The sequence below is a fragment of the Narcine bancroftii genome, chromosome 2, assembly GCF_036971445.1.
Source record: "Narcine bancroftii isolate sNarBan1 chromosome 2, sNarBan1.hap1, whole genome shotgun sequence".
Classification (NCBI taxonomy): domain Eukaryota; kingdom Metazoa; phylum Chordata; class Chondrichthyes; order Torpediniformes; family Narcinidae; genus Narcine; species Narcine bancroftii.
In genome coordinates this window covers 141,792,386-141,817,638 of record NC_091470.1, presented here as the reverse complement: position 1 = coordinate 141,817,638, position 25,253 = coordinate 141,792,386, and the positions used below count along the sequence as shown (strand labels likewise).

At 44.2% G+C, this 25,253-nt stretch overlaps 2 protein-coding genes across 5 annotated transcripts in view; one reads left to right on the top strand and one right to left on the bottom strand.

Annotated features, from left to right (window-relative positions):
• The first annotated feature begins 665 nt into the window (after positions 1-665).
• The window catches only part of lrrc47 (leucine rich repeat containing 47), a 45,161-nt gene continuing 20,573 nt past the window's right edge, over positions 666-25,253 (top strand). For 2 of the 4 annotated variants that reach the window (XR_011351626.1, XM_069918309.1), the window contains exons 1-6: positions 666-1,260; positions 2,942-3,397; positions 4,015-4,131; positions 5,298-5,413; positions 6,118-6,220; positions 7,667-7,756. Coding sequence is in view for 3 of the 4 variants with exons in the window: in XM_069918309.1 (XP_069774410.1) it covers positions 709-1,260; positions 2,942-3,397; positions 4,015-4,131; positions 5,298-5,413; positions 6,118-6,220; positions 7,667-7,756 (1,434 nt within the window). In the remaining variant the exon portion in view is untranslated. Of the gene's footprint in view, positions 1,261-2,941; positions 3,398-4,014; positions 4,132-5,297; positions 5,414-6,117; positions 6,221-7,666; positions 7,757-9,591; positions 11,809-25,253 lie in introns of those variants that run through there. The other 2 variants (XM_069918307.1, XM_069918308.1) reach the window with 2 other exon arrangements.
• Positions 16,289-23,844, bottom strand: smim1 (small integral membrane protein 1). The gene is made up of 3 exons (XM_069918326.1): positions 23,458-23,844; positions 18,403-18,544; positions 16,289-16,568 (listed from the first exon to the last, which is right to left on the bottom strand). Exons 2-3 carry the CDS (start codon positions 18,504-18,506, stop codon positions 16,442-16,444), a joined length of 231 nt encoding a protein of 76 aa, XP_069774427.1. The 5' UTR covers positions 18,507-18,544; positions 23,458-23,844; the 3' UTR covers positions 16,289-16,441.

Sequence of the window (25,253 nt, the reverse complement as noted above, 5' to 3'; positions counted from 1 at the left end):
AACTTGAGCGCCTGTCTACTTTTTTATTACATTTTGATGAAGGGCTCAGGCCCTAATCATTGGCTATGTATCTTTGCTATATAAAGAACACTGTTTGACCTGCTGAGTTTCTCCAGTGTCATGTTTTTCCTAAAAGAATCAACTAATCCAACACACTAAGTACAGGATAAGGAGCCATTCAGCCCCTCAAACTTTACTATTAGATCCTGTCCCACTTAATTAATCTGGAATTTGGGTTAACAGATGGTGCTCCAACCGCTAAGACAGGTGACGACTAAGTGACTGTTGGACGATTTGAATCTCAACATCGCAGAACATGACAGGACAGAAAGAGACCATTCATCCCATCTGATGCACACAATCTTCCAAGGGAAGTCAGTCAGACTCCATCCCATATCCTTTCCTTAAATGAAAAGCTGCAACTGAATGGTACAAATTGGTCCAACAGACCACAAATCAGAAAATAATTAAACATTTGATGTGCCTGGTGGTGGAAGTTCCAAAGATGATCCACTGAATACTGGTAGGAAACAGCAAACATATCTCCCTCCCTCCACCCCCTCTCTTCTCCAGCCATCCTCCCATCCCACTCTCTCCCTTCTCCCTGTCTCTTCCCCCCCATGACCACGTGGTACCCGACGCTGAAGAGCCCGGCAGCAGTCGCGCCTGCGCGTTGAGGTGAGCCGCGCCGTTGTTGCCAGCAGCAACATGGCGGCCCCCGAGTGGCCGGAGGTCGGGCTGGCGCTGTCCGAGGGGCGGCGGGAGCTGGTGGTACGAGGCCCGCGGCCGGACGGCGAGGAGCTGGACCCGCGACTGTACGGCCTTTTGCTGCTGCAGCACCTGGACGTGAGCGGCGTGGCGGGGCTGCAGGGCCTGGGCGCAGGGCTGGGCGGCCTGCGGGCTCTGCGGAGCCTGGTGCTGAGCGGGGACGGGCTGCAGGCCCTACCGCCCGAGCTGGGCGAGCTGAGCGGCCTGCGGCTGCTCGACGTCTCGCACAACCGGCTGAGCGCGCTGCCAGCTGCCCTGGGCCGCCTGGCCGAGCTGAGCAGTCTCAAGGCCGGCGCCAACCGCCTGCTCGCCCTGCCCGCAGAGTTGGCCCGCTGCTCCCGCCTCGCCCACCTCGACCTGTGCGACAACCTGCTGGCCGAGCTCCCGGCCGCACTGCTGCGGCCCGGCCTACACCTCCTCAGCACCCTCAACGTCGCCCGCAACCGCATCGAGCAGCTGGACGCCGACATCTGCGAGCTGCGGGGCCTGCGGGTGAGGAGGAGGAGGGGGGGGGAGGGGGGGGGAGGGGGGGGGGGAGGGGGGGGGAGGGGGGGAGGGGGGGGGGGGGGGGGAGGGGGAGGGGGGGGGGGGGGGGGGGGGGGGGGGGGGAGGGGGGGGCGGCAGACCACTCAGTACATTCGTGACAACCCCGAGATTCCTGTTGGTGCGGGCCACTCTTTCCTTGGAATAGTTCCTTAAATGAGGTCTCTAATTGCCCCACTAATTCTTCCTGTGGCCTGGTTAAAGCCCTGGAGGTGTACAACACTACTCGAACCTGGAGAAAAGAGGAAGCTGTGATTGTACTAAAAAGACACCGGAATGCTGCAGGAACTCAGCTGGTGCCCATAGGTGCCCTATAGACACTACAAGACCAGCTGAGTTCCATCAACACTACGCGAACCTAACTAAATCCACTATATTATCGGATCAAATTAATTTGCCTGGAGGAGTCTCTAAACGTTCACCATCCTGCACAGATGCAGCTCGACAAATAGTCTTTTTTTTCCCCTGCAGATTCCAGTATCTTTCTAACTTTTACCCTTGTTTCTCACTGTGGAGCTTCACTGTCTTCAATATCACCAGTAATCTCTGGGTTTATTTAGATAATAATGCAAAATTGTCAATAGTTTTGTGTGGAGTAACATGATTGTAGTGTTGATTTTGATGGATCATACTGTGAAAGGAACAGCAGGCAGTTTCTTCCATCTAAGTGCCATTTATAGACTTTCAACTAGGAGTAGCAAATAATTCTCACTTAAATAATGCTCCTTCCCATCTTGGACTTTTCAATGTAGGATGTATACCTAGAAATCCCAGCTCTCAGTTCAGCATTTCACTTGCTCTGCAATCTATTTCAATGGTATTCTGCCTCTCACTCGTGCTGAAAAGTGGAATGCTTCTTTTCTCCCCATACGTTGCTTTTCCTGTGAGTTGCACGAGAATTGGGACAGCTTTCAGCCACCGCTCTGATGCATCCTCGTGTGTGCTGTTGACTGGCATCTTGGGGTGATGTGAAGAAAAGCTTTTTCTGAGCTAAGTATAGATGGGGAATACTGCCTGAAAGTGGCGTGAATACAAAAGCCAGGGCTTTCACAGTGCATTTGAATAAATGTTACGAGATTTTAAAAAAATCAGGTTAAGGAAAAGGTGTGAGCGAGTAACACAGGATTGTATTATTAAAAAGCAGATACAGATGCAACAGACTGATTCCTTCTCTATTCTAAGATTGTATTTTCATTTATGTGCCCTTTCCCCATAGCCCTACAAACTGCTTCCAATATTGCATTCCTGCTTACACCTATTCCTTATCAAGCCTCTTGTCTCATCAATGGTAAATGTCACTTCAATTTAATTTCTTTTGTTTTGAAGAGCTTACTTGCAATACGAGTTCTCTTCCTCATCAAAATCTGCTGTCAATTTTTGTCTTCATCAATACCTTGGAACTTTTTGTAACCTGCTCAGTTTTCTATATGCTTTTGGCAATTTCGGATGTTTCCAACGATTGGGCACTGATGCAGTATGGATGTAATGAGCCAGATGGTGGCCTCCTGAGTCAATTATTTAAGGGTGTGCAACGTGACCAGTTACTGCAGCGATTCTGTAATGCCTATCAAAATTATAAATGTTTTAATTGTGCAATAATCACTAAATGCTCTTTTCTTTTGTGTTCAAGTCTCTGGATCTATCAGACAACAACCTATCAGAGATTCCCTATGAGCTCGCTGACTGTCCCAAGCTGAAAGAAATCAACTTCAAAGGAAACAAGTTAAAAGATAAACGACTAGAAAAAATGATAAATGGTTGCCAGACCAAGTCAATCTTGGACTATTTGAAGGCAGGAGGCCGTGGAAAGGGAAGAGGGAAAGCAGACAGCAGTGAGAAAAATGAGAGCAAGGAGAAAGCAAGGAAGAAAAAAGCTGTGAAGAGAGATGATGCTGAAGAATCAGATGGAATGGAGGATGTGAACAAGCTGGTGATACGAGTGCTGCATGTTTCAGAAAGCCCTTGCACTGTGTCAGTGAAAGTCACTCCCAATGTCAAGGATGTGAGGCCTTACATTGTGTGTTGCATCGTGGAAGGAATGAACCTGCGGCCTGGAAATGCGTTGAAAAGATTTCTTGTGGCACAGGTAATATTTTAAAATTCATTGTAAGGGCTTGATTTTAAAAATGCTACATATTCTCACATTCCCAGGTTAACTATTTCTCAGCTACTGTGCAGTACATTTATTTATTTACTTTTAATGTATCACATTTCACATGTTCATTTTCACGGGTAAAAAATCAATTTCCAGAAGCTTTAGTGTATTTGAAAAGAGAAAAATATCTGTGGTACAGAACTAGATGAAGAGGGCAAAATAAGAAGAGCATGCTGGATGTAGAAGTGCTTCTGCACAGTTGATGTTCTGTCATGGAATTTCTGAAGTGCGTTCTACCACAGAACATTTGCACAGATTTTATTGTTAAATTTTCAAACTGCTCCTCAATGATGAGAATTGCTGGTTACTGTGTGACTTTCCTCTTATGAGGCTGTGATTCATAAATCTATTTCTCGTGGTTTATTTTATTAATTAGAAAATGCTTGGGAATGATCAGGTCAATACTTCAGAAATAGTTCATTCAGCTCCAACTTCATTTTGCATGTTTACGGTTTGTATATTACTTTGGCCCATCTCACCCATGCTACACAGTAACTAACCTGTCTTATAGTTTGGTAGGTAACTGTCATTTTATTCCCTTTTCCCAGACCAAATTACATGATGACATCTGTCTTAAAAGAACATTGGCAACTATTGCTACTCATGATCTGCAGCTGGTAAAAGGCCCCTTGTTGTATGATGCTAGACCCTCTCATTCCTTGAAGGTAAATGTGCAGATGTGTAAATCTTGCAGAAAGATGTGTGCGCGAGCCAAAATGGTTACATGAGTACAATAGAATTATTTTTGTGAGCCCTTTAAAAAGAAATAATGTCCAAAATGGTTTTGCATTGTGAAAGCAGCTTTGGAAAATAACTAAAGCATTGTAGAAGATGACGTGAGAAATTATCCTGAGGTCGCCTGGTTGTGTGGGAAAAGCCAATTACTTTGGCCCAACTTGGCAGATTGTGTCATAGTTATTTAATTTGTTTCTACCTTCTCACTGATCCAGGAAACTGCTTTTACTGAGTGCAAAATTTCACAAAGTGAGTAATTTCTGAAAGATGTTTTCACAACCTGGAGAGGACCAGAAGCCAGAATCTACTGTCACTTCTGGTTCATTAGATTACATTCTCACCTCCGAAGATCATGGGTTAAGACCCATTTTGGAGACATGGTTAGCTTCCTAACACAGTTGTCTCATGGAAGGGATATCCAAAACAAGAAGGCATAGCTTAAAGTTGCAAGGAAGGAGGTGGTGAAACCAGACACAGTTGCATGTTTAAGGGACATTTAGATAGACTCTTAAATAGGCAAGGACATAGATCTTATGCTGCAAAGAGAATTAGTGGAATTGAGGGGGTGGGGAGAAGGAAAGGTCAGCGCAAATCTGTTTGTGTTCATTAGTCTATGACACTTTACGCTTGCTACATTTATGTTCCATTCACTGCCTGTCCTTCATCATCTGACCTAACACTCTGGTTCCCATTAGAGGAGAGGTTTAGATCATTTCATCAGGAGCAACAAAAATTGGTTGGCCTTGGATAACAAAGAGTGAAAAAGCTTAATAGCCAAACTAGCCTTGCCTCTTTTGTGTGACAATTATTTAGTCCATCAGCTACGCAAGTTCTTATGTGTTACCCATGTTCCTTCACTTCTATTTTCTTCCCTTTTTTAAGATGTGATCTTGTTTTAAAATTTATTGTGTTCTGCGCTCAAACTTTGTCTGGAAAAATCTTTCTAGGCTAACATTTCAGATCAGTACATTAAAAGTCACTCAACATTGGGAGGTTTTGCCTTGGTCAATCACTGTGTATTGACATTGGGCTACCCCAACCTTACTCACTCTGAAACAAAGACACGATGCTCAGATAATTCCATCTGAACTTTCAGATTACCCCACTTGGAAGGAAGGAGGTGAAGGCAGTTGATCTGTTGCAACAGTTACAGATGGAAGCGGATGAACAACGAAAACAGAAGAAGCGGCAAAATGTCACTGGGCTTCACAAGTCAGTAATAATAATACTCGTAGATGTATCAATATTATGAACTTGTTCCTGGTAAAATATGATTAAATATAATCAGGTTAATAACGAAGTAAGGGAGGAAAAGGCAGAGGCTCTGAATGTCTTTTCTTAAATATTCGCTGGCTACAGCAGTAGTGCCAGAGGGAACGCAGGACTTTGTTTAAAAATGGAGGAAAAGATTAACAATAATTAAGGCTAGTTAGTTTGAGGTTGTTTATTAAAGAAGGAAATAAATAGGTTTTCTTTCTTTCAGAAGATCACAAATCTTTAGAATTGTCTGCCCTAGAAAGTTTAATTATTGAATATATTCAAAGCAAAGTTTAACAAAAATTTGAACTTAGGAGCTCAGACACAGAATCAAGGCTGTGTTTTCCCCTTGTGAGAAGCTAATGGAGCAGTTTGAAGAAGAGTGGACAATTCGTCTCAGTGTCCTGGCAACATGACTTATCCCTCCCCAAAATGGATCTAATGGACACTGTAACCTGCTGAGTTCAAATCATCTGCCCTGATTCCAGTTAGGCAACCTTAAGCTTGCAGCATTACTCTAAAGTGCTCTTGTGGATCCTGTTCGTGCAAGGTGCTTCATGAAATGCAAGGCCTTTTCTATTTTTACAAGTGTTCATGTTCTGTGTCGGTATATGGATCCTGGAGGAGACAATTCTATTGTCTGAACTGTTGTTTTTCAGATATCTCCAATTACTGAATGGGAAAGAGAATTTTCCTTGTTTGGTCGATGCAGAAGATTGTGTGATTTCATTCCCGCCAATCACAAACAGTGATAAAACCAAGGTACATGTTCCAGCAGTGACTTTACTGATTAGTGTCACTCAGTTCAGTGGGCGGACAAGGGGCAGCTTTTAGCCAAGCATTTTAATACAAACTAAAAATTCATGGAGTCCTTCACAAAATTTTACAATTTATTATTCCTGTTTGGAATAACCAATATTTTGGAGAATGGGTGTGCTGTGGAACTTAATTCTGGTGCTTACAATAAAAATGGCTTCTATCCAGCTTTTCTCGAGTCTCTCATATTACAAATTAACTTGATTTGTTCCAATTAAAATGGTTCCTCTCTCCATAGACATTGTCAGAGAGACCAGAGGAAGTGCAAAGTTTCCCAGAATTACTTGGCCAATTGCATATTCCCTCTGCTGTTGACTGGTGTACCTCTATCTGCCAAGGCCCTAAACTTGGGAATTTTCTTCCCAAAACCCTCTCTATTTTCTCCAAATATTTTTTTTCTTCTCTGTCTCAGGAGGCCATCTTTCACCTCTCGACACCCATTCATCCCCAATGGGGAGTGCTGGGTGTTGACAGGATAGCGTGATGCTATTATAGGACATGGGTTTAAATGGCTGTAATTGGCTTCTATCATGCTGTAAATAAAAATAAATGATAGCTGATATTTGAGTTGAGTTGTAAGGAGCAGGGATGTCATGTTACAACAGGACAAGAAGTTGATAGGCTGGATTTGGAGCATTGTGTACAGCTTTGGTCACTCAGCTCTGGGAAATGTATCACTCAACTGGAAAGGGTGCAGAAAAGATTGCAAGCATGTTACATGGATTGTTGAGCTTAGATTATAAACTGGATATGTTAGGACTTTACTTCCTCAAGCTATAGAGATTTATAAAATCATTAATCTTTTGGCATCTTTTTCCCACCACCACATACCTTGTGGGTACATAGATTGAGCTGTGAAAGGAGGTTGCAGAGGTGGGGTCATTTGTAAGGTTTACAAGAAAGTTGGTCAGGTAAATGGATAGGAAAGTTAGAGGGGTATGGATTGACCACAGACACATGGGACTAGCTTGATTGGCATGGAGAGGTTGGACCAAAGGGCCTGCTCCCATGCTGTAGAACTCTGATTCTATAACTCATGTAGGGTTACAAAATCTGAGCCCAGTCTCCACTCTCTGGCATTGAACTGGACCTGTCCCTGAATATCTTCCATCATGACCCTTCAGAGAGCCTACACAATGTTCCCTATTGATTGGTGTATTGGAAACTGTTCATGAAACCTATTCAGTATCTGAACAGTAGGGTTTCTAAATATTAGAATGCATTTCAGTGATCACTCTGGCTGACTATTTGTTCAAAACCAATGAAATGCTGGAAAATAACAGCTCAATAACCATGATATGCAGTAAGATTAATGTCTAGGGTGCAATCACTGTTTTTCTCATGCTGCTTTGATTTTCACATTACTCTTACCAAGTTTCATTCCTTTGTTAGATAAAAAAACCCACAAGTCAGCTGTTCCTGGAAGTAACCAGTTCTGCTAACCTGCAGGCCTGCAAAGAGGTGATGGACAGTTTGATTATGGTGAGTCAAACTTTCCTTTTGCATTCTTTGTTACGTTTGATTTTATTTGTCATTCTCTGGTCAGTGTGAGTAGCAACTCACACTTGTCTGCATTAATTCCGTCTGTCATTTTTCATCCTTTTTTTCCAATTGGTTCAGATCTCTGCATGCCTTGAATGCCTTCCTTGCTGTCCACAACGCCTCCAATCTTTGTCATCTGTAAACTTGCTGATCCAATTTACCACATTATCATCAGATCATTGATATCGATGACTAACAACAATGATCCCAGCACCGATCGCTGAGGCACACCATTTGTCACAGGCCTCCAGTCTGAGAGGCAATCATCCACGTCCACTCTCTGGCTTCCCCCAAATAGAAAATGTTGAACCTAGTTTACTACTTCACCCATGAATACTGAGTAACTGAACTTTCCTGACTAACCTCCCATCTGAGACCTTGTCAAAGACCACCTAGATAACATCCACAGCCTTTCTTTCTTCAATATTCCTGGTAACCTCCTTGAAAATCTCTGTAAGATTAGTTAAATACGACCTACCATGCACAAAGCCATGTTGACTATAGACTATCCAAATACTTGTATACCTGACCTCTTGGAACACCTAATAATTGAACTACTACCGGCCTATAATTTTTGGAACCTCTTTAAACTTTAATATTTGATTCTGCCCTGAAGAATTGATGAATATTCAGATAAGGATCTTTTGGAAATAGAGCAAAGTTTGAAGGATATAAAAATGTGCCAAAGCTTCAAGATGTCTGTTGTACATGTGATCCTTTGTTTCAATCATGTTGATCACAGATTTGAAAGAAGGGAAATATTACCCTGGCTCGGAGATTATGCAAATTAGTAAGTGTCAACTTGGAAGCCTTTTAACAAACTGCAGGGTAACCATACATCCTCTCGTGATTGACGACAAAGTCTCGGTTGAATTTAAGCTGTAGCTACTTACAATAAGCAGATTTCCATTGTACTGGATGTCTCACCCCTATCATTGTAGATTTAAACAAGATAATGGCTTTGTTTGGTGTGATTAGTTGTGAGTGCTTAATAGCACAACTATGTAAATATTAGTCCACCATCTTCTACAAACCACATAATGGCATTATTGAAGTAATGATTGTGGTTTGTGTTGTGACAGGTAGCAGAAGCACAAAAGCAAACATACTGATGGATTTTCACAGGTGCCGGCATAGCGTTTTACACTGAATACCCATAACCTTGATAGTGATGTAGTATTGGTGTGTACTGGCGTGCTGTGCAGTGCTAGCAGAGGCTGATTCCAGGGGAACCGGATGGAGTAAGACTCCTTCAGAATTGTGGATTCTGGCTCCGACCTATCACATTATCCACTTCGTGTCACTACAGAATATCAGCACCATTAGAACCATTGATGTACTGTCATTTTATATTGTGATATGTAGTGTTATTTATCCAGAGGGCATAGCTGATGTATCCCATCCAGAAAGGTTAGTGAGGTCTTCCTGAAATAAGATCCAGACCACCGAATGTATGCAGATTTTTACAGTTGGCTCAGTCCTTGGTTCTGTTCCAAGTATGTTCTGAAGTTAACCAGGATGATCTGGGGGTGTTGGTGTTGATTGTTTGTGGCAGGGGAAAGATCTACCGGTTCTACTGGCTTTGGGCCAGTATGTTCTCTGTCTGATTCCGTTTGTACAGTGTAGCCAAACAGTGGTCAAGTTTACGTTGTTGCATAATTAATGACAGTGCAACACAAAGCACACTGGAAACCTGCAGGAAAGATCTGATGAACTGTATTGCAGGGCTTTATTTTATGCAAACAACCATAAAAAGTGTTTTTCTTTAAATACAGCGAATGGCTGAATTGAACAAATTCACCTTTGAAAGTCAGGAGCCGGACTCTGTGTCTGGGGACGAAGCTGAAGTGACAAGTGACAGAGCCGCTGTCCCAGACCCCATGGTTAATCGGACCTCAACTAAGGCAGCCGGTCCCGAACTGATAGTGAAGCAAGTGCGAGTTGTTGATGTGGATGGAAACCTGAAGGTGGTTTACCCAGCCAAGACTGACTTAAACTTGAACATCGATTGTGTGACTGTTATCCGATAGTTCATGCACAGAATTCTTGGGAGCGGTGTTAAGCATTGCCTCTTCTGGTCTCTCAGTTGGGCACAAAATGTCTCCTGGACTTATTTCAAAGTGCAAAAGGGTTATCCCTAATGACCTGACCAAGATTTGACCCTCAATTAGCATCTCGAAAAAGACAGTCTTTAATTATCACGGTGTTGGTGTTTGGCTTTCTCTGAGGAAATTATCTGCCTTGTTTCATCCACTGTCACCGTGATTATACTGCAAAAATATCAACGCGACGAGATGAAAGGATCAATAGAAATGTGGCCTTTCTTTTCTGTGGCAAATAAACATTCTTCTCTCCATTGAAGACTCCTCTGAAAATTTGAAGAGAACCTCACACTTTGTCCTAGTGTTTTGTTGTGATGCACTTTTCTCTTCTGGAGGTGCAGATATTAGATAGAATATAATTTCAGAGGGCGCCATGTACTTTTTCTGGTCTTCATCTAGTAATGTGGGTGCAACTGGATGGGAGCCATGAGGCCCTCTGACCTGCAGCATGTCTAGCCAACTCTGTGGAAGGCACACATGAGCTTGGAGCATGGCATCTTGCTAGAGATGTGCCCACAGACTACATCCCATCCTTGGTAAAGGTAAGGAAGGAAGGAATCAAGATTAGATCCAAAACGGAAAACAGTAAATATTAAGTGACCAGTGAAGACTTGTCTATTGATCAAGTATTTTGAAAAAAAGATTTATTTCCAATTTAACTTACTGTTTGAGAAAGTTTTTTTTAAGCTCCATCCCTTCAGTGCATAGCAGAGGTTTGTTGCTTACGGTGCTTTGCAAATTGCTTTTCAATTCAGCTGTTCCATTAGCCTGCGAGTCTGGTGTTGGAGGAGATCAGCTGAGCACAGTGGAGAGGCTGGTTCAGAGAGCAGGCTATGGGAGGGAAAGTAACGTGGTTAGAGGAGGGGGCAGCTGTGTCAAAGAAAATCCTTTCTCAATTTGCTCTATGTTGTGAAATGGCATTGTTCATTATCTAAATAAAATAAGGATCACTGGTAAATTATGTCCTGAATAGTCTGTCCTATCAGTTATCAAAAGGACTGAACATCAAAACAGTTGCTGAAGCTGGAAATGGAGAACAAAAACAAATACTGGGAAGCCCTCAGCAGGGCAGGCAGTGGCTCTGGAAGAAGAAACGGTTTCAGGTCCTGCAGATTTCAGTGAACTCTTCCAATGCCGCATTATTATTGACCCAGCACGTAAAAACAAATAGGAGGAGGTTGCCAGGCTCTTGGGCTTGCTCTACCGCTTGATAAGGTCATGGCTGATTCTCAGGCTAAAGTGGACATTCCAACCTAGTCCCCATGTTCCATGATTCCTTTTGATTTTTTTTCCAAAGTTCCTCATTCACACTGACTGAACTCCCTCAGCCAGAAAACTATACTGTAGGACCAGCAAAGATCTGCACAATTGAACAGCATACTTTCTACCTTACTGCATCTCTGAATTTTTATATTTTTTTTATTGTGCACTATAAATTTAATTTGTTTATATTATTTGTGTATTCTATATTATGTAGCTCCAGAAAGCTGGAATTTCAGTACATCTGAACATTGTATAATCAGTACATCTGAACATTATATAGGTCTATAAATGCTTGTCTGACCGCAGGACTCTTGTTTCTCTGTTCTCTATTGAGGACACCTTGGGGTGGACTGAATTTGGCATGAGTGTACACTGCTTCCTCTCTCATCCCACTCTTCCTCGGCATTGCATTTCCACCATGCTATTATCAATATGGTATCAAAGTTCAAACATGACATCACATACAACCCTGAGATGCTTTTTCCTGCAGGCCAGGCAGAATTTCTACTTCTCAGTAATGTAAACTGTACTTATGAAAAAGATGCAATATACAAAAGAGAGAAATGTAAACAAACTGTGCAAATACAGAAAAATATTGAGTAATAAATAATGTGTAAAGCCAGAGTCCTTAAATGAGTCCCTGATTGAGTGTTGTTTAGGAGTCTGATGGTGGAGGGGGAGTAACTGTTCCTGAACCTGATGGCGCGAGTCTTGTGGCACCTCGACCTCTTTCCTAATGGCAGCAGCGAGAACAGAGCGTGTGCTGGGTGATTGCTGATCTCCTCCAGCAGCGTTCCATATAGATTTCCTCAGTGCCGATGATGTACTGAGCTGTGTCCACTACCCTTGCAAGGCTTTCAGCTTGGATATATTGGTAACCCCATACCAGGCCATGATGTAGCCAGTCAGCACACTTTCCATTACAAGTTTGCCAAAGTTTCAGATGTCATACCAAACCTCTTAAAAGACCTGAGGAATTGGAGACATTGACGTGCTTCCTTCACAGTGATATTCGTGTTGGGTCCAGGAAAGATCTGAGACAGTGATTCCCAGGAATTTAAATTAGCTCACCATCTCCGAATGATCACTGGATCATACAGCTCTGGTTTTTGCTTCCTGAAGTCTACAATCTGCTTTTGGTGTCACTGAGAGGTTGTTAGTACACAGCTGTGTTTTCAATTTCCCTCCTCTATGCTGACTCATCACCCCTTTTTTTTTATATAGCCCATTACTCTGGTATCCCCAGCAAATTTGCCAATGGTGTTGCTGTTGTGCTGAGCTACACAGTTATAGGTGTAAAGCGAGTAGAGCAGGGGGATAAGTACACAGCTCTATGGTGCTCGAGTGCTGATAGAGATTGTGGAGATCTTCTTGCCAGTCCACACTTATTGTGGTCTGGAGGTGAGGAAATCCATGATCTAATTACATAATGGAGCATTGAGGCCCAGTTCTTGGAGTATGCTGATCAGTTTTGAGGGGATGATGGTGTTGAATGCTGAACTGTAGTCAGTAAAGAGCATCCTGATGTATGCATCCTTGCTGCCCAGGTATTCCGGGGCTTTGCGTAGAGCCAATGAGATGGCATCTACCATTGACCAATCACTGCTGTAGGCGAATTGGAACGTAACCATGTCGCCACTCAGACAGGAGCTGATATGCTTCAATACCAGCCTCTCAAAACACTTCATCAATGTGGATTTGAGTGCCACTGGTCAATAGTCATTTAGGCAGGTTACCACACTCTTCATAGGCAACAGTACGATTAAGACTGTTTGAATAGGTGGATCCCATGTCCTGTTGGAGTGAGATGTTGCAGATATCCAAGAAAACATTGGCCAGTTGGTCAGCAGAGGTTTTTATTACTCAGCTGTGTACTCCATCCGGACTTGGATTCATCTCCTGAAGGCAGCCTTGATGCATATCTTTTAGGTTTTCTTAATACATTGCATCTATGAAATTCCAAATTTTGGTTAAGCTATAAACACAAAAATAAGGAATGGGCCTTTTGCTCCTTCAAGCCTGCTCCACCTTGCCTGATCTACAACATTGCTATGTCCATTAATATCTTTTTTGAATCAGCCTTCACAGCCTCCTCCTCCCCACCACTGCCAATGTGAAGAAACATCCTCATCTCAATCCTTATCCTTTTTTCTAGTATTGTGACCCCTGCTTTAAAACTCTTTATCCTGAGGGAAACCTCCTGCTTCGAGCCCTGGTCAAATGTGTATGTTTTGATGAGATCTCCTCTCTTTCCTCATAACTCCAGAGAATACGGTCCCAGTCTACTCGATTTCAGAAGGGAGTCAGCATTCAGTTGTTTGTTGTTGAATCTGTGCCACCTTTTGAACTGGAAAAGATTGGAATTGGAAAAACTTCCAAATGTAAAATAGGTCTAGTTTACACATAACGGGCCCTTCCATCCCGAGAGCCATGACCCCTGTATATTTTTGGAGGATGGGAGGAAAGCCATGCAGACACAGAGAGAATGTACAAACTCCTGACAGACAGTGTCAGATTTGAACCCGTGTCACTAATACTGATAGTGTTGCACTAACAGTGCCATCTAGTGTGAAATGCTAAAGATTCTTCAGAATTTAATTGGCGCGCTGGTGCCAGGCTGATTGGCCTCATCCTTGATTCAGAGATTGATTTGGGAGGTCAGAGAACCACTGTTTCTAGCACTTGTGTAAATGTTCACTGTTTTCACTAAACACAATAAGATGCTTATTCCCACGAAGCGCATTACACTCACTGTTTGGTGCCCTTCCTGGAAATTGCCCCTAGTTACAATTTGAAAATAATCAGCCTGGGATGGTGTGGGATCGGATTTGCTGGACAGCCAGGTCCGTATTCACACTAGTGACACGTGGGAGATGGCAGATGCTGGAGGAACTCAGCGGGCCAAGAAGCATCTGTGGGAAATGTCATGAGGAAGGGTTCCGGCCTGAAGTGTCGACCGCTCCGATGATGCTCAACCCACTGAGGTCCTCCAGCAGAGTGTGTGTTGCCTCATGGTCTCACACTGCTGGCCATCATAGGGATCTTGTTTCAACCACGAGAACCTGGAGAGACAGCAAATTTGGCAGCATCCCTGGGTAGAAGTGGCCTGTCAATGTTTTAGTTCAGCACCTGGATGCAAAATGTTAACTAAATTTCTCTCCATGGAGGCTGTGACTTGCTGAGCAACTTCTCAGTACTTGCTAAAGATTCAGGCAGGCACCTCACATCATGAAGGACCCCATCCACCCTGGTCACAACCTCCTCTTCCTGCTACCTTTGGGCAGAAGATCCAGAAGCGTGAAGACCAGCATATCCAGGTTCAAGAACAGTTTCTTTCCCACAGCTATCAGGCTCTTGAACCTCCCTTTCATTCACTGATCATGGACTCGGACACCACAAAAGGACTGTCTGCATTATTGCAAGTAACTTTTTTGACGGTTTACTGTAAACATTTATTAGCTGATGTATTTATTGTCTCTTTTAATGTCATTAGTTTACTACCTTAGTTTTTTAACAAGAACCTGTTTGGCAGCAGCGTGTCTAAATATCGGTCCATATGTACATTGAACATCCCCATCATTCCAGTTTCCCGAGTTTACAGCTCTATCACATGATAACACGCCAAACCCAGCCAACTGCTGGATATCAGAAACTTTATGAGCAGCTCAGTGCAAACCCCAATCCTCAGGATCAGAAGGGCCCACTCCATGATCATGTGGTCCCGTCCCAAAAATGCCCCAGTCCGGTTCTCTGCTTCACCGCTTCTCGCTATATTGGCCAAGTGGAGCTGCACCATAGAGAGTGAATTAGGTTCACTATTGAATTATGATCTTTAACTTCGACAGCACCATCCTAGACAGATGATAGATTGCATCATTCATGAGAAATTCTGTTATTTATTCAAAATAATATTTATTGGGAAACCAAATTTTTTTTTCCAACTAAGCAGGTGCTAATCTGCACGAGGTAATCCAGGCCCCAGCACAGACTTCATTCAGGAGTGGAGGATCATTGTCCCAATGCAGATTAAGTGATTATTCCACTTTGAGGATGAAGGAATGTTGTCCCTCCTCAGAATGGAAATAAATGGAATTTCCCACAGCCTTCACTTTGAACTCAGTGTGGAGTTGTCCCTGCATGGCTACGGTCTCGCTGGCAGCTGGGTCCTGGTGCATGACTGGAGGACAAGCCATCTTCCTGGTACCTTCCCTACAGTGGCTCTCAGCGTGGCTCTGACAAACAGAGGTCTGCTAATAATCCTTGGTTGATGATGTATTTGGGGGGGGGGGGTCCCTGTTTCGGGGGAATCTCCTCCTGCGCTCGGTCTTGCTTCGGTGCAGCTGGAGGCTTGTTTTCCCATCACATCGCTTGGAGCTCAACCCAGGTTCAGCTGTGAGTTTGGAGCCCAGATACTGCAGGGATGGCTGACAGTTATAGCAGGAAGGTGTTTCCAGCGGCAGGCGAGTCTAGAATGAGGGGACAATGGGTGGGTAAGTGGAGCTGAGACCACAGCCAGATCTGCCTTGATCTTACTGAATGGGGTGCCCCTCGACGGGCTAAGTGACTGACTCCTGTCCTGTTTCACCAGCTTTTGTGTTTTATCAGTTTGGAACGTCAAAAACATGGCACCTTACAGTTAACCATTCCAATGTAAAATCTTCACGCCAAAATTAGGGCAGAAACCAGGAGATCTGCAGCTGCCAGAATCGAGCGAACGACGAGCTGCTGGAGGGAGGAATGCAGCGGCTCAGGCAACACAGCAGACCAGGGTGGTGGGGGGGAAAGCCTTCCCCGCACAGCGGACCGGGGGGGGACCCTTCCCCACACAGCAGACTGGGAGGGAACCTTCCCCACATAGCGGACTTGGGGGGAACCTTCCCCACCCAGCGGACCGGGGCGGAACCTTCCCCACACACCGGACCGGGGCGGAACCTTCCCCACACAGCAGATTTGGAACCAGGTGAGTTCCTCTCAACCTCCATCCCCACGCGAGTTCCTCTAATTCCCAGTCCCCAGGTGAGTTTCCATTGTCCCTCCTCCCCAGGAGAAGCTCCTCCAATCTTGTCAGACAAATGTATTTTGGACCAAATGATAAAATGGAAAAATATTATTTTTTAAAAATGTTGCTCTTTAACTGGTTGAAAACATTTACACATAGGTTCAAGCAACAGCTGTGGAGGTTAGATCTGAAGGAAAGTACAATGATGTGTTGCATTCTTGATACATGTGGTGGTGTAGTATCTTCCTCGGTCCACAGGGCCTACTCGCACCTGTGCACATAGTAACCTGTCACGTATCCAATGATGAAGGTGATCACCAAGGTTGCTACCCCTCCGAGTGCTTTCATGACAATGCCTAGTCTTCCCGTGCAAAGCTTACTGTACACCCTGGGAAAAGAAGAAGACAAGAAGTATTCTCAGTTGAAGTCACAAAACATCACCAGCCTTGAAAGGAATTCCTACAGGAAATCAGAATAGTCATCATCGGCCTGCTATCTGAGTTATTGGTTCCAATCTACAGAGCCCGATGCAGATGCAAACCCTCAGTGTCAGCAATGGTATCATATAACCATTTACGGAGCGGAAACAGGCCATGTTGGCCTTTCGAGTCCGCACCGGTTCACTGATTTTGTTCGCCCTCTTCAGGCAGACCACTGAATTTCACTATAGGAGATGGGTGAGTCCTGTGCAGCTGCCTGATGTTTCTAGTTGACAAAATGGGACATTTAATCGAGGGTGAGGGTGTCCTTTAAGGACAAAGAACTTATAATTTCACCTGGAAAGTTGGTTCAGTCAAATGGCGAGTCGACTAAGACTTTCATCTATTCTCTCTCTCTGACCAAGCCTTTCTCACTGGAATTGCAATGGGAGATCAGAGCTAACACTGCACGAAAAAGGCTGATGCAGGATGTCAGATCTGTGAGGAAGAGGTGACTGAACTGTTTTAGATTTCTAACTGCACTATTTTAACATAACCACTTCCTCTGAAGTTAACATGTGGTATTCTTATGTGCTGTCTTATGTTATCTTCAACTTATTTCCCATCACTTATTCTCTCTTTAATTGTTTTGCACTGTTTACTAAGGTTGATTTGAAATCAATGAAATGTTGGAGTTCCAACCAATGAATAGTGGGAGAGGAGAATTTCTGGACTGCTATTACAAAATACCATGCAATAAGAGCAGAGATGTAATGTTGAGACTCTATAAGCACTAGTGAGTCCTCACTTGAAGTATTGTGTATTTTTGGCCCTGTGCTTGAAAAAAGATGTGCTGGCTTTGGAGAGGGTTCAGAGAAGATTTTCTAGAATGATACCAGGAATGAAAGAGTTAGCATTTGAAGAATGATTGTTGGCTCTTGGACTGTACAGATTGGAATACAGAAAGATGAGGGGGGATCTCATTGAGGCATTTATAATGCTGAATGGCCTGGTCAGAGTAAATGTAGCAAGGATGTTTCTCATGGTAGGGGATTCCAGGAAAAGAGGGCATAATTTCCAGATAAAAGGATGTCAATTTAAAGCAGAGATGTGGAACAATTTCTTTATGGAAGTGAGGTTATTGGGTTAAGACAGAGATTGACAGGTATTTGATTAGTCAGGGTATCAAGGGTTATGGGGAGAAAGGCAGGGAGTGGGGCTGAGTGGGAGATGGATCAGCTCATGATTAAATGGAAGAGCAGACTTGATGGGCCTACTTTTGCTCCGATATCTTGTGACTTGGTGTCAAGTATTCTGTAGTAACTTTCCTGACAAGTTCTTTACAGATGACTTACATGTTGTGGTATGGATGGAACCTTTGGCAGGAAACCAAATAAGGAAAAAAAAATCTAATTATAAGCGAGTCATTGTAAACACATACCTGTTCAGAAACAATCTGGTTATTTTTAGTGTAGAATAATTTTCCTCAGAGGTTTGACAACACATACACAATTATAAGGACATTAGTTAATGTGAGAGCTGCTAATGGAATGTCTGTTACATAAAGAGACTGAAAATTGAAATACTGCAGATGCTAAAAATCTGAAGTAAACGAATGCCATGTGTAGCTGCAACAAGCAAGAATTTCAGTGCATTCAACTGGTGCGTATGACAATAAACCCTCACCTCAGTCTCAACCACCAGGCATGTGAAATGGTGAAGAGGTTGGGGCTCGTTATTTGAGTACCTGTTCTGTAAACCCAAAGCAAGTTATGGACCCACTGAACTTAGTCGGACTCTTACCTTTTACAGCCCGTGGATTCAATTTTGGAGACATTTATGGTGACCTGTTCCTGTGTGTTGTCATTCCACCGGCAGTACTGCACATCTGTCTGATTGGTGTTCATTGTCAAGTTTGGTTCCTGGCACTGAAGATTAGCAACAGCTGTTAGAAACAAAATAGGAAGTTTCACACACTCCTGTAGTTAGTCAAGGTGGGCAACAGAAATTAAATTTCCTGAGCTGGTATGATCATAAAACAGAAGGAAAAGTAACCATAATTGGAGGCCATTCAGCCCTTCCAACCCATTCAGTAAAGGGGGAGGGCTAATCCAGATCCTAACATTGTTGTATTTTGGAAAGGATGAACAGACTGGGTCCTTGACAAAAGAAGACGGAGGGGTGATCTGAGAGAGGTCTTTAATCTGATGGAAGTTTAAGTAAAGTGGTTAAGAGAAATGGTTTCCGCTGTGAGGAAGGGTGCAAGCAGAGCTGGTCAGAGAAACCCAGTCAGGAACTCAGACAACTGTCTTACTCAGAGTGATGGGGATGTGGAGCACCCTCCCACAGGAGTGGATGAGGCGAATGGTGGAAGCTGGACAGGTGAATGAGGAGGAGGAGGGGAATCACACAGCACAGAAACATGCCCTTTGACTCGATTCATCCAGACTGACCAAGGTTTCATTCTGAGCTGGTTGGCCAGTGGATGATCTCTACATATGCTTTAGTAAAGCATTAGATAAGGTCCCTCATGTTAGGCTGGTCCAGAAGCTAAAGGTACATGGGATCCATGTGAATTGATAGTTTGGATTAAGAATTGTTGTCCCTTGGAAGACAGGGTAGTGGTGGAAGGATGATATTCTAGCTGGAGGTCTGTGACCAGTGGGGTTCCACAGAAGACAGTGTATGAAAGTGAGGTCACATTGCAGCAATATAAAACTTTGATTTGGCAGCACGGAGTATCATGTGTAATTCTGGTTGCCTCATAACAAGAAGGATGTGTGGGCTGTGGAAAGGATACTGAAGAGATTGACCAGGAATGGAACAGATGGTTCACTTAACCAAGTGATTGAATCAAACTGCAGAGGGTGTAGAAAAGATTCATGAGGATGTTACCAGGACTTTTCTCCCTGCAGTGTTGGCTACCTGCCATGGTATTTCTCCTTCCAGATGTTGGGAGATCTGTGCTCAATACTGAAAATGGTAACCCCTGACCTCACTGTCCACTGCAGCTGTCATTCATTCTAGAGATCTCACCAGACACATCAAGGCATGTTGTCCAACCCACAGCTCACATCTGTAATACCTGTCCCCACCTGACATTTCATCTGGGAACGAGCGGGAGTATCTCTCCACAACTGCACCACATCACCAGAAAGTAGGTAATGTTGGCACTGAAACCAGAGATTGAAATTATCTGTTGGCATTTCTTGCCCTTGCTGGAAATACTCATTGACCATCTCTCTCAAAGGGCTTCCACTGACCATCTCCCCCGGAGCCACCGCACACCATCTCCCCCGGAGCCACCGCACATCTCAGGGTCAGGATAGGTGGGCTTCAGGAGTGTTGAATGGTGATATATAAGGAAAAGCCAGAGTTCTCCACATCATGAGCGGGAATTTTTTTCTAAACTGTATTCCTACTCAGAAGGTAGTGTGACCTGACTTGGTTCATCAGGAGGAGGCACTCTGAGCAAGCAATCGAGGGTCAAGGGGTCAGATCCCTAACTCTATTGTGGTGGTGGGGGAGGGTGAAATTGTGTCCTGGTCTGTGAGTTTGGGACTCATGGGAGTGCTGACATTCCTTTTGCTGTGGGTTCAGAATGAATTTGTGGAACATTGTATATGTGGTGAGTGCTGATCACCTGGTGATGGAATCTGGGGCGAAAACAATGTACTGGAGGAACTCAGTAAGTCAAGCAGCATCCATGGAGGGGATAAGAGTTAACGTTTCAAGTGGAGAATCTGCTTCAAAACCTAATTGTAGAATGACTTCCGAATTTTCAGAATGCTGTGCAGGAACAGTGACCTCAAACTGAATCATGCCAGACAATGGGAAAAGTGGTTGATCCAATAAGGCTCTTCATCCCAGGAGATCCCCATGGGGTTTGTTTGTTGCCCAAGACTCAGGACCAAGCTGAGCAAATCCAAAGGGCTGGATTTTACCTGGGAAAGTGGAATTTTCCACATCTTCTGATTCCATGCAATTATGATACTTCCAAAATCTTCATGTGAATACACTTCAGCAGGCAACATGCACTTTAATATAACAATCCAAGTAAATATTGCAGCATTTGGCAAACTCACAGATTATTTGTAAGGAACAATTTGTACCTGTTTTACAAGAGAGGATACCTCCCAAGGATGTTGGGAAACATAGAGACTAATGCAAGGGAGGAACTGAAAGAAATCAGTATCTCTAAGGACATGGTCTTGGGATTGAAGGCAGATAAATCCCAAGGGCCTGATAATCTACATCCTAGGGTACTTAAAGAAGTGGCCATTCAGATAGCAGATGCTTTAAGAATTATTTTCCAGAACTCGATAGACTCAGGATCAGTACCCATGGATTGGAGGGTAGCTAATGTTACCCCACTATTTAAAAAGGGGGGTAGAGAAAAAGCAGGGAATTATAGGCCGGTAAGCCTTACATCAGTAGTGGGCAAAATGATGGAATCCATTATTAAGGATGTAATAGCGGAGCATATGACTAGCAGAGAAGGGATCGGACGGAGACAACATGGATTTACAAAAGGTAAATCGTGCTTGACAAATCTATTGGAATTCTTTGAGATGGTGACAGGTAAAATAGATGGGGGAGAGCCAGTGGATGTGGTGTACCTGGACTTCCAAAAGGCCTTCGATAAGGTCCCGCATAAACGACTGGCTTACAAAATCAAGGCTCATGGGATTGGGGGCAAAGTATTGATGTGGATTGAGAACTGGCTGGCAGGTAGTGTGTGTCTGTGTGTGTGAGCTATGTGTCTGTGTGTGTGACAGGTGTGTGTCCGTGTGTGTGAGGTGTGTGTCCATGTGTGTGAGGTGTGTGTCCGTGAGGTGTGTATCTGTGTGTGAGGTGTGTGTGTGCGCTGTGTGTGTCTGTGTGTTTAGGTGTGTGTCTGTGTGTTTAGGTGTGTGTCTGTGTGTTTAGGTGTGTGTCTGTGTGTTTAGGTGTGTGTCTGTGTGTTTAGGTGTGTGTCTGTGTGTTTAGGTGTGTGTCTGTGTGTTTAGGTGTGTGTCTGTGTTGTGTGTCTGTGAGGTGTGCATCTGTGTGTTCGAGAGGTGTGTGACTGTGTGTGTGAGAACTGTGTCTGTGTCTGTGAGAGGTGTGTGTCCGTGTGTGTGAGGTGTGTGTCTGTGAGTGTGCGAGAAGTTGTGTCTGTGTGTGTGTGTGAGAGAGAGATATGTGGCTGCACCTGTGAAGCGTGTGTCTGGGAGGTGTGTGTCTATGTGTGTGAGAGATGTTTGCCTGTGTGTGTGAGGTATGTGTCTGCATGTGTGTGGGAGGTGTGTGTCTATGTGTGTGAGAGGTGTATGTCTGTGTGTGTGTGGGAGTTGTGTGTCTGTGTATGTGAGGTGTGTGTCTGTGAGTGTGCCAGAGGGGTGTCTGAGGTGCGTGTCTGTGTGTGAGAGGTGTGTGTCTGTGAGTGTGCCAGAGGTGTGTCTGAGGTGCGTGTCTGTGTGTGAGAGGTGTTTGTCTGTGTATGCGAGAGTTGTGTGTCTATGTGAGAGATGTGTATCTGTGTGTGTAAGCTTTGTGTCTGTGCCTGTGAGGTGTGTGTGTGTGTGTGTAAGGTATGTGCCTGTCTGTGAAAGGTGTGTGTGGGAGGTATGTGCCTGTCTGTGAAAGGTGTGTGTCTGAGTGTGTGAGCTGTGTGTCTGTGTGTGTGAGAAGAGTGTCCATGTGTTTTAGGATTGTACGAGAAGTGTGTGTCTGTGTGTGCGTGCGTGAGATGTATGTGTTTGCTCCTATGAGGTGTGTGTGAGGTGTTTGTCTGTGTGTGGGAGGTGTGTGTCTATGTGTGTGACAGGTGTGTGTGTGCGTTTTGTGGGTCTGTGAATGCTAGAGGTGAGTCTGTGTCTGAGTGTGTGTAAGGTGTGTGTCTCTGAACATGAGGTGTGTGTCTGTGTGTGTGTGAATTGTGTGTCTGTGTGTAAGGTATGTTTCTGTGCGTGCCTGTCTGTGAAAGGTGTGTGTCTAGGTGTGTGAGCTGTGAGTGTGCGAGAAGTTGTGTCTGTGTGTGTGTGTGAGAGTGGTATGTGGCTGCACCTGTGAAGTGTGCATCCGCGTGTGTCTGGGAGGTGTGTGTCTATGTGTGTGAGAGGTGTTTGCCTGTGTGTGTGAGTTGTGTGTCCACGTGTATGTGGGAGGTGTGTTTCTATTTGTGTGAGACCCCACCTGGAGTATTGTGTGCAGTTTTGGTCACCTTATCTAAGGAAGGATGTTCTTGCAATGGAGGGAGTGCAGAGGCGATTCACCAGGCTGATACCTGGAATGGCAGGAATGACTTATGAGGAAAGATTGCGCAAATTGGGATTGTACTTGCTGGAGTTTAGAAGATTGAGAGGGGATCTCATAGAGACGTATAAAATTCTGGCAGGACTGGACAGAATGGATGCAGATGGGATGTTTCCAATGATGAACCCGGGGCCATGGTTTGAGGATAATAGGCAAACCATTTAGGACCGAGATGAGGAGGAATTTCTTTACCCAGAGGGTGGTGAATCTGTGGAATTCATTGCCACAGAGGACAGTAGAGGCAGGTTCATTAAATATATTTAAGAGGGAATTAGATATATTTCTTCAGTATAAGGGTATTAAAGGTTACGGAGAGAAGGCGGGGACGGGGTACTGAACTTTAAGATCAGCCATGATCTCGTTGAATGGCGGAGCAGGCTCGAAGGGTCGAATGATCTACTCCTATCTTCTATGTTTCTATGAACCTTGGGTCAAATAATATTTGAGGTTGTAATACTTCTCTGTCTAATTATTATTAAACCTCTGACCATGACCAAGCAAATCTTGTACTGAATGTTTAGTAAATGTTACAAGCTGAAACAAAGTAGAAGATGAGCTTACCCTCTGTAGAAAAGAAGTGAAGCAACTGATCTCTCCTTGGTCACTGTGATGAAATTACTCCAAGCTTTAGAACACCAAGGTCAGTTCTTTGACAAACCTTTCTACTTTTGGTCCACAACAAAATGTTTAAGTTTCTTGTGAGTTTGCAGTGACTTGTAAAATGCCAAGCTGATAGTTTGCAGGCAGAAATAGTTGGCAATCAAGTCTTGAAGGAGTTTACAGAAAGCCAGTGAACTCTGTCAGCTGGAGCTGAGCGAGGTACAGCAGGTACTTGACCAGTATTAGCTGCCACTAAACACGGGCTCCTGTGGAACAGTCAGAAATAAATTCCACAGGCCTCCACCCTTCAATGAGAAGCCTGAAAGAACTGCAAATGGAGGGCAGCTCTTGGTTATTGGCTGGACTCCAAATTGCTTGTTTTGTAGCAACACATTACAACATTCAGTAAACTAAAGCAGTTCAGGGTCAAAGTGTTCTGCCGCATCCCTTACAGGCCACTTATTAACTTATAGATCACTCAGTCATCATCCCCCTTCTCTGTGGGAGAGTGCAAACCTGACCTGGCTGTTTACTCCGATACATCTCAGGTAGGGCAGTGTCAAGATCAATGGAGCAAATGGATCCCAAAGAGATAGTGCAGCTAATTGGTCAAAGCATCAATGTTAGAACACTCGTTTTCTACCCATTCCCCTCTTCCACCCCTATAACCTCCTCTGTCCTGCTCCCTCCCATTCTCCTCAGAGTTCACACTCCCTCCAGCTTCATGGCACTTGCAAACTTGACCACATTCCGTTCAGTTTTCTCATCCAAACCACAAGGACATCTTATGAAAGTTTGCTCCCCAGCATTGATCTCCGCATTACCACGTGTCATCCTCAGTGAATCTGCTTCCTGCTTGACGACCACTTTTCAATCCACACCAGCATCCATGAGTTTTAATTTTACACAATAACCCTGCATGCAAACCATCCTCTGGCACTCTCTTCCCTTTTCACTTGGTTACAGGTTCACTATACCTATTGATAGTTTGAAAGTATCTGAATATGTTGTAATGGACTCCAGCAAACCCCTACTGCTGATGTTAGGCTAACTAGTCTTAAGTTCCCTGTTTTCTCACTTGGTTCTTTTCTAAATAGTGGGGTTACATTTGCACCCTTTACTCTGCAGGACCTCTTCCATAATCTGTAGAATTTTGGAAAATTGCAGTCAATGAGCTAATTAAAAATGAGCTAAGATAAAGCATGGCTGGTATTTTGGTCTGGAACCCTCATTAAAATTGAGAATATAGAGTAGATAGACTGGTGTAAAGAGGACAGGGTGGGTGGGGGAGGTGAAGCATGAAGGACAGAGTCAGGAGATTGGCAGATGCCTGACAAAGAAAGAGAGGCAAGAAAAGCAAGGTGTCAGGTGGAGGAAGAGATTTTGTACCTTTCTCACTCCCCCACCCATTCTCATCACTTTTTCTCTTCTCAGAGGTGCAGAATGCCAATGGTTGGCATGGACATTGGGCCCAGGGGTCTGTTCCATGCTGAATTACTCTATGCAGATTGTAGCAATGAAAGAGGGTCACCTTGGGGAGGTTATTGGTACACCGATACTCTGATCAAAGATGACCAACGTCAGATCGTCAGCATCCAAATCCTGCAGCACCTGATTCAGAACTCCATCAGCCCACGCTGGCACTGAACTGAAGCACCCCCCAAACTACTTCTCCTCTATGTTATATCAATGGAGTGCAAGTGCCCACATAATGGGAATATGCTGCAACTGGTAACAGTGCAGGCAGATAGGATGAG

Coding starts and splice junctions, on each gene's coding strand:
- smim1 (XM_069918326.1), bottom strand. CDS start 18,506: ATGAACACCAATCAGACAGATGTGCAGTACTGCCGGTGGAATGACAAC. Junction 16,569..18,402: donor GAATCCACGGGCTGTAAAAG/GTAAGAGTCCGA, acceptor TTCTTTTCCCAG/GGTGTACAGTAAGCTTTGCA.